Source organism: Microtus ochrogaster, chromosome 1 (assembly GCF_000317375.1).
Source record: "Microtus ochrogaster isolate Prairie Vole_2 chromosome 1, MicOch1.0, whole genome shotgun sequence".
In the NCBI taxonomy this organism is placed as follows: domain Eukaryota; kingdom Metazoa; phylum Chordata; class Mammalia; order Rodentia; family Cricetidae; genus Microtus; species Microtus ochrogaster.
Window position 1 is genome coordinate 114561023 of NC_022009.1, and position 9598 is coordinate 114570620.

A 9598-nucleotide genomic window follows, 5' to 3' on the forward strand; every position below is an offset into this window, starting at 1 on the left:
AAAAGAAAAAAATACTAGTCAGAGCATCAACCTATATAAACTGTCCCCATATAAGGCACACTTATTTATTCACTATCTTATGAATATAAAACTCCTTCTCTTACCTTTCAACTGCTCCATAAGGAGGCTACACTTTCCTAACTGGAGCCTGGTACCACTGTGATCTCATCTCTAAACCCTCTGTATCCTACTCTCCTTGCTCAGAATGGCTAGCCATCTATTTATTTCAGGTTCCCTAACACCTCTCCATTCTAAGGGTATGTGTACAGCATAGTCCCACATTTGCTACTGGGTGCCTATTCCCTATTAAATTTTATCCAATTACTACCACTACTACCACTACTACCACTACTACCACTACTACCACTACTACCACTACTACTACTACTACTACTACTACTACTGCTACTACTACTACTACTACTACTACTACTGTTTTTTCTTTTTCTTTTTTTAAAGACAGTTGTCATATATCCAAGGCTAGCTTCAAACTTTCTATGTGGCTAAGGATGATCATATATTTCTAATCCTCCTGCTTCTACCTCCCAAAAACTGTGATTACAGGTGTGTGAAAATATACCACCTTTATGCAGAGCTAGGTATACAGACTTGATCGTCTGTACAAACTAGGCAAGCAAAAAATTAAATAAAAAAATAAAAAACAAAACAAAAAAACTAGGCAAGCATTCTACAACTGAGCTACATAGCTTCAGACCAGAATCTAAACTTCTTAAAGAGAAATTTACATACTAGCAGGACATAAAGAAATCAATCTGAAACTGACCCAGAAGCTACCTCTGTATTAGCTAGTTTTCATAGCGTGGGAAGAGCAATGTAGGCCTCTGGGGAGAGAGGTGAGCGGGGTGGGGTGGAGGAGAACAGACACCAAACGTTGTAATCAGTGTTGGATCAGCAGGGGACAATACTGACATGCCAGGAAAGAAGAACCCACTGATGCAAAGGTGGCTTGACTGTTAACAAGGGCTTTCCTGTTTCTGTTCCACAGAAGGGAATTCATACAGGAACTGTAGACCTGGTCAAAAGTTAGGGAGGTGATAGTCCTTAGGGGTAAATATACAATTGTAGTTTAGCTAAATCATCATGTAGCCAAACTGCCTTCTAAATATTAATGTTTATAGTTATTGATTTGTGCTTGGTCAGAAATATTTTTGTAATGATTAATACAGAGACCTATAACTGGTCAAAGTAGTAAGAATAAACAACTGTTGAGTATTCAGCGCAAAATGGGATATTTCTATTAACATGCTCTCCCTTCAAGGAGCAGTACACATCACAGAAGCAGGCAAAGTATGTAAGAGCTGGAAGACCAAGTCTTCAGGACCTAGCATGGCCATGGCACTCATGAACTCACAAACAGGCATGGTTACCTTCACAAGACCAAGCTTTTTCAGCATTGGATGAGGGAGGGGTTCACAAGACCTCACTCTTAGTGGCAGTTGATGGTTTTTGAGAGTCATTTCTCTTTGGAGGTATGGCCACTGGTAGGTTGCCCAAGCCCCAGTGGATGGGAAGCACTAATTGGTCTCAGTAGGTTGGTTAAAGGAACTTTTTTAAAAGGGAGGACATGAAGTTAGAAAGGGGACTCTGTTGAGGGAGAGTCAGGGAAGTGAGAGAAAGGAGGTAGATATGGTCAAAATACATTGTAGGCAGGGGGCTAGAGAGATGGCTCAGTGGTTAAGAGCATTGCCTGCTCTTCCTAAAGGTCCTGAGTTCAATTCCCGGCAACCACATGGTGGCTCACAATCATCTGTAATGAGGTCTGGTGCCCTCTTCTGGCCTGCAGACATACACACAGACAGAATATTGTATACATAATAAATAAATAAATATTTAAAAAAAAACACATTGTAGGCATGTAAGAAATTTTCCTATAAAGGATAGAAATATTCTATTAAAATCAAGAATATTACATAGTATTTTCAAAGTATTGTCCATAATTCGTAGCACAGTACTTAGCAAAACTGTAAATAAAAATCAAGGGCTTTTATCTTATTTATTTTTTTAAAAAAATTATTTTATGTATATGAATGTTTTGCTTGCATGTGTGTCTTGTACCCAAGGGGGTCATCTACAATTAGAGTTGTAAACAGTTGTGAGCTACCATGTGAGCTGTGGGCGCTGGGAACTGAACCCAGGTTTTCTGCAACAGCAGCAAATGCTCTTAACCACTGAGCCATCTCTCCACACCCTCCTTTTCTCATTTCATAATAAAGAGTACAATACCTACAAAAAAGCACTTTGGTGCCAGGGTCTTGATTTGTGTTAAGGCTCAATAGTTTTATCTGTAGTTCCTTTTGCAAAAACATTGCTAACATAGTGAAGAAAAAAAAAGGTAAATAGTAAGTACTAAAATTACCTTGAAACCAGTTTGCTCTTATATAGCCCTGAAATTGTCTCAGGATTTCTCTGGAACCCAGTTCAAAGTCGTACCTTAATCACCTTTCCTACAAACATAAACTTGCTGTTTCAGAACGTAATCTAACTTGTACCAAACTGTAAGCAGTTTTTTAGCCTATGGGATACAATAATGTAGCGGTGCTACATTTTTCCCATTTGTCTTAGTTAAGGTAAATACACATAAGCAGGACATGTAATAAAATATAAAAGATTCACACACTTGATAAGATACTGCACAAATCTGTGAAAATTCTCTGCACTTTAAAATCTTATCAACTACAACCAGTATCTTGTTTAAATATTTTTTGTTTGACCAATCCTTCTGTATCTGTAAATATACAAAGCAACCATCATGTTATATTATAACACAACCATGTCTTCCTCAACATACTAGTTAATTCAAAGATCTTTCTCAATAATAAATTGGGTATATATATGTGTGTGTGCTCATGTACGTGTACATGCACAAAAAAGTGAAAACCAGAAGTGCAACCTTAGAATCCATTCCTTAGGAGCTACCCACCTTGTTTTTTGAGACAGGGTTTCTCACTGGCCCAGGGCTCACCAAGTCAGCTATGCTGCCTGGCCAGGGGAGCCCCAAGGATAGTTCTATTCTCCACTTCCAGCACTAGCATTACAGGCCAGCTACATGTTCAGCTTTTTACATGGGATCTGGGGACTTAACATGGGTCCTCGAGCTTGCACAGCAAGCACTTTCTGGGTTGAGCTATCTCCTCAGTTCCTTACTAAGTTTTTCTGTTTTTTTCCTAAAAATATGACAACACAAGTTTCACAACTGAAATGTACAAAATAACTTGGTATGTCTGGCTTAGAAAAACACTAGTGTATATGCAGCAATATATATTTAATGTATACTTGTTATACACGATACATTATGCTTATAACTCAATTTACTGTTTTGACTAATATAAGCACTTTGGTCACCTAAAGGAGGGTCTGAAGAACTTGCATTTGAGCATTTAACTCACCTAGCAGCTTGTACTGCACTTAATTGAATTCCTTGGTTATCACTTGAAGCATTCTATAAAAAAAGTAAAACAATTTATCACATGAATACACAGTAATTAGTTGTTTAGTCCAGAAAGTACAAAGAGAGGTGAATAAAACCCAACTTACTTGAACAATAGCTTCTAGAGAGGTATTTTGCTGGCAAGAAATTAAAGAGAAAACAAAGTTAAAAGGTCATCTTTAAATGTTCTCTCTATAAAAACTCTTCCATTGGAAGTTTTAGATTACCAAAACAACATAACTTACTACTCTAAAATCACCATCTATATCAGAGTCTTCACAGATATCTTCATGTGGCACATTTCTTCTCTTTAAGAGATGTTCATCTCTTTTATTCTTTAAAGAAGAATTTCACATAAGAAAAACAGTTAATTTTCATATAAAAGGTAAGCAATCCTGTGAACTACAAACTAAAATAATGAAGCGCCTTTTAAATGTGAAAACAAATTCAAAAAAATTAAAGCAAGTTGTGAAATAAGCACTGACCCTAATCACGAACACTATTAACTTCTAGTGAACTGTGAACTATTGTCAAAACAAAATGGTTTTACTAAAATGGCTAGTGTACAGCTTAAGCCAGAATGAAACACACACACAACACACTCAAAAGTAACAAACCATTTATACATCATCTGGAAGTGACTCTTTATTACCTAAAAGCAGAGTCAAAGCAAAAGGTATAACTCGCCCACTTTTCAACAGCTCTCTAGGCTTAGTTAAAAAATTTGTTGGGAATGGGAGGCGGTGGTGGGGAGGAGGCAGAAATCTTTAATAAATAAATAAAAAAAAATTTGTTGGGGGGGAAGAAATCTGAGCACTTGAGACTGAAAAAACTTAACTATATTCAATAAATAAAATTTCATTATAGAACAGACTGTATATTTTACAAAAGATATAATGCAATATTTTCTATATATGTTATCAGAACTATTTCTCAAAATACCAATAGTAAACCATACTTACCTTCCTTAATTCAACTACAACTTCATTTCGTTGTCTTCTCATAGTCTACAAAAAAAACAAAACAAAACACTTTTTCTTGTTTCCAACTGCCTGTATATTAAACTCTCTCACACTTTCACCCAAAACTGCATTTTCTGATCTTCAACAAACATACTCCAACTCCATCTTATAAATGGTCGATCCATCCTTCCATTTACACAGATATAAAACCTGGGGCCATGTTTTCATGTAGTATACATTCACTCATCCAACATCTTACTACCTTTTATTATCACCTCTGTAATTCTTCTGTCCAATTTGTCATTCTCTCTCTGAGACCACTGCAAATGCCTCCTAGTACGTTATCTCTCTTGCTCTTCTTTTTTTTTTTTTTTGATTTTCGAGATAGGGTTTCTCTGTGGCTTTGGAGCCTGTCCTGGAACTAGCTCTGTAGACCAGTCTTGCTCTTCTTTTTAAAAGTATTTTATGTGTATGTGTGTGCATGCACACCTGAGTGCCTATGTACATGACGTGTGTGTAGGAGCCCAGGAGGTAGGAGAATGGCATCAGATCGCGTTAATGACAGTTGTAAGCTGCCAAGCAGGTACTAGGAATAGAACCTAAGTTCTTTTTAAGAGTAAGCAAGTGTTCTTAACCACTGGGCCATCTTCTGGCCCTCTCTCTTCCTATCTTGCATCTTTCTCTCTAGTCTACTTTTATCAGAGCAACCCCAATAATCTTCTTTGCTTTAAGTTTTGTATACTATGTATGAAATCCTTTGCCAAGTTGGTAAAAATCAAATTGTTATCTTCTAATATAGAATTTTTAAACACACACACACACAGCAATATTGGTATATATAGTATTTCCCAAGAAGATGGACCAGGGTTCAGTTTTTAGACTTAGTACCTCTCTATACTTCAACTTCCTCATCTACAAAATGGTAGAATAGGTTTCCTGCCCCTGCCCTATTTTGTGTGTGTGTGTGTGTGTGTGTGTGTGTGTGTGTGTGTGTGTGTATTTTTTCAGCAGGATCTCATTATATAGTCTTGGCTAGGCTAGAACTTGTGATGTTGACAAGGCTGGCCTAGAACTCACAAAGACTTGCCTGCCACTGCTTGAAGGTTAGTATTACAGGCGTGTGACACCACACTCAAACATTACTCTATCACTGGGCTATATCTCCAGTCCTCTTTTTGCTTTTTAAGACAGGGTCTTACTATGTTTATATTGCTCAGGCTAACCCTGATCTCAGGCAACTTTGAAACTTTTATCCTCTTGCCTTAGTCTTAGTAGTTGGGATTTATAGGGCTGTGCCACCAGGCCTCACTCAGCCTACTTCTAACACTTACAGTAAGGCTTCCGTAGGTAAATACATCAGAGTACTCAGACACTTCCTGTGTGTTAGGCTTATCGTTGCTGCTATGTCCTCAGGGTGAATGTTCTTCCCCCACCATCTCTGTGTTCAGTCTTCCTTCTCCAAGTCATCCACCAACTTTCCATCTATATACTACCCTTTATCATGCCTAATTTTTCCTCCTTATCATGACATGTATCATATCCTAATTTACTATATGAGGTAATAAGAATAAGCATTATTTCTTCTCAACTGTCTTAATTTAGGTTTTTTTTTTTTTTTTCCGAGACAGGGTTTCTCTGTAGCTTTTGGTTCCTGTCCTGGAACTAGCTCTTCTAGACCAGGCTGGCCTCGAACTCACAGAGAGCCACCTGCCTCTGCCTCCCAACTGCTGGGATTAAAGGCGTGCGCCACCACCGCCCGGCATTCAACTGTCTTAATTTAAATGTGTAGAAAACTTTGCTGCAATTTTTGGTCACATTACTTTATTCTGTGGTCTTCTGATTTTTGGTACAGATAAATATTGACAAAATTAAAAAATACTATCAAAATAAATATTGCAAAATGAATAATCAGTTATGAACTTAAGTTTTAAGATCTAGTATCTCATTTAAACATTACAACCTACAGAATTTTTATTCTTACATAGTCACGCAAATATAAAAACTGCAGACTATATTAAATTAGCCCTAGAGGACTCCAGTATTATACAAAGTTCCTTAGCAGTAAACCACATCATTTCCCAAACATCTAGAAGTAGAATTCAAGCCAATTTGAGTCTAAGGCTCCTATTAAAGTACAAGCACTATAGGCTGAGATTCGGTAATATGAAAATCTAAAATCCAAAATTCTCTAAAACTCCAAATTTTGAATGTTGACATGTCAAGTGATAAACTATATACAATTGTTCCATGCTCAAAATTATTTGACATATATAACTATCATTTAGCGCGCGCGAACACACACACACACACACACACACACACACACACACACACACACACACGCGTGCATATATTTAAAAGAAGACTAAATCCCAAACGTGAAATATAATGTTTGGGATTTAGTCTTCTTTTAAATATATGCAAAATTTTGAAAATGTAAAGATATTCTGGCCTAAGCATTCTGGGTGAGAGATACTCAACTAGAGCAATGACCTTAGCTTATTGTAACACAGAACATCTATATTCTATCCCTCATGGAGACTGCTGTGTCTCTAAGACGTGGTAGCTAAAAGAGGGTTCAAAAAAATGTTATAATAAGAAAGACTTCTGAGGGACAGAGGTATTAAATACCTGAGAAGGTTGCATTAGTAAGCATTGCACCATAAAGGTGACAGGAGTAGAACGATCTTTACTTTCTTCACATTGGTGCAAACTATTATATAAGTCCCTCTCCACCGTAATATAGCCTATTTATTAAAGTTAGAGGTTTCAATAATTTAGAATTTTAAAAAAAGCAAGCCAGGAAGATCTCAAACTCAAGGCTGGCCTGAGCTATGTAATAAAGCCCTGTTTCAAAAACCAACTGACCTACTTGCCCTCTGGGGCCAAAAAACACAGACACAAATAAAGCATTTATTGACCCAATTTAACAACGTAATAACAATATATGACTAGAGTTACTGTTTATAAAAATTATTTGCAAAATAAAGAGACTGGACAGTGTCTTTACTATAGGATAAGAGTTTAACTTCTCTTTCCAAAGTAAACCCATTTCAAATCAAGGACTTTTATTTCTGAAGGCCTATGAAAAGAGCATAAGGCTTCTTAGATCTCTAAGTCTCCCCTCAGTTTAAGCATCAGGCTTTGCATATGACATGTAGATACAATGTTTGTGAATTCACAAAATTCACATTGCACTAAAACAATTAGGAAGTTTTCAAGCAACTGGTTCTTAAAGAATCCAGAATGCCATTTCTTTCTCAAAAGTATGCATGCTTTTCTTTGAATTTTAAAAATATTTACCACATTTCTATAACTATATTAGAGTTTAAACATGACCCCTGCTCTTAATGGAATAAAGGTATACCTTCCCATTAACAGCTACTTAATTTCCAGTGAGTGGCTACCTAACTCTTGCTAAAAGTCACTTTTTAACTAATACGCAGTTCTCTGAAACTCTAAAATTAATTCATGGTTTAACATATTGTAAGAATTTTTGTATGTAAAATTTTCTTAACAAAACCAAGACTTAAATTAATTAGAAATTATTCTCATTAGAGAAAAAGCTTTAAAAAATGTAAAGCATGAAGGTACACACCTATAACACCAATAATGTAGAATCAAGGCAGAAGACCTATCAATTGAAGACCAGAGAGGCTAGAAAATGAGACTCTAATCTTAAACACAATGCCCAGTCCACAATCTATGAAAGATTTATTCATCACTTATTTGCTGAGCACTACAAATACAAAGATGGACCAGAAACACAGTATATCCACACCCTCAAGAAGAGAGACACTTCAGGCGACAAAATCATTTGCCACCAACCCTAAAGACTTGAGTTTGTTTCTCGGGACCCACATAATGGAACAGAAAGATCAACTCCTACTGTCCCCTGCCTGACATTAGTAGTATGGGGTGAATGGGTGCATAAGCACACACAATGTAATAAAAAAGTTTTTAAAAAAGAAGGTTGTACTCTTATGACAGAAACAGTGTTAAGACAGCCTCTTACTATGCAATCTTGGCTGACCTGGGGCTTGAACTCATAAGAAATTGACCTGTCTCTTCTTCTCAAGTGCTGTCATTAAAGGTATGTTACCATGACTGGCCTAAAAGGTATGAGAGCTAAATCTTGACAGAATGATTTAGATGAAGATATTCAAGACAGACAATATAGTATATACAAGAAAACACAAGATAAAAGAAGGCATTTGCAGCCAAGAGTGGTGGTACACACTTGTAATCCCAGCGCTGAGAAGGCTGAGGAAGCAGAAAGATCAGCTGATCTCAGTTCAAGAATAAGTGAGCAACACAGAGAGAAACTCTGTCTCAAATGAAGAACTACACAGATTATAAATAATGTTCAACATTCTTAACTACCAAGGAAATGCAAAGTTACATAAATTACAGTTACAGTGGGATTCCATCTCATTCCAGGCAGAATGGCTATTCACAAGAAAATTAAAATAGCAAATGTTGATTAGGATGTATGGCAAATGTAACAATGCATTGCTGGTAAGAATGTTAATTAACTGTCACTATGGAGGAGACTGAAGATATGGTTGATGTAGGAAGTCCTTCTGTGTATGTGTTGCTTTTATTGGCTAATAAATAAAGCTGTTTCAGCCAGTGGCTTAGCAGAGTAAAGCCAGACAGGAAATCCAAACAGAGATATATAGAGAGAAAGTAGGTGGAATCAGAGAGACACCATGTAGCTGCCAAAGGAGACAGAATCTGGATCCTTACCAGTACACCACAGGCTTGTGCTAACACACAGATTAATAGAAATGGGTTAATTAAGATCTAAGAATTAGCCAGGAATATGCCTAAGCTAATGGCTGAACAGTATTGTAATTAATAGTTTCTGTGTAATTTTTAGGTCTAGGTGGCCAGGAAACGAATGAGTAGTTTCCACTTACAAATGGTTCAGCAGTTAAGAGCATTGACTGCTCCTTCAGAGGACCCAGGTTCAATTCCCAGCACCCATATGGCAGTTTACAATTGTCTGTGACTCCAGTAACAAGATATCTGGCACCTTTACACAGACATACACACAGGCAAAATGCTAATGCATATAAAAATAACTTTTTAAAAAGAAAAAACAAGGGCCGGGCGATGGTGGCGCACGCCTTTAATCCCAGCACTCGGGAGGCAGAGGCAGGCGGATCTCTGTGAGTTCGAGACC

General features: G+C 37.0%; 1 protein-coding gene across 2 annotated transcripts in view; it reads right to left on the reverse strand.

Moving 5' to 3' along the window:
* The window catches only part of Kpna4 (karyopherin subunit alpha 4), a 63376-nt gene that overhangs the window by 31290 nt on the left and 22488 nt on the right, over nucleotides 1-9598 (reverse strand). For both annotated transcript variants that reach the window (XM_005344097.2, XM_013348700.2), the window contains 4 exons: nucleotides 4411-4455; nucleotides 3694-3783; nucleotides 3556-3585; nucleotides 3408-3460 (listed from right to left, as the gene is read on the reverse strand). In XM_005344097.2, the coding sequence (XP_005344154.1) occupies nucleotides 3408-3460; nucleotides 3556-3585; nucleotides 3694-3783; nucleotides 4411-4455 (218 nt within the window). The remainder of the gene's footprint in view (nucleotides 1-3407; nucleotides 3461-3555; nucleotides 3586-3693; nucleotides 3784-4410; nucleotides 4456-9598) is intronic.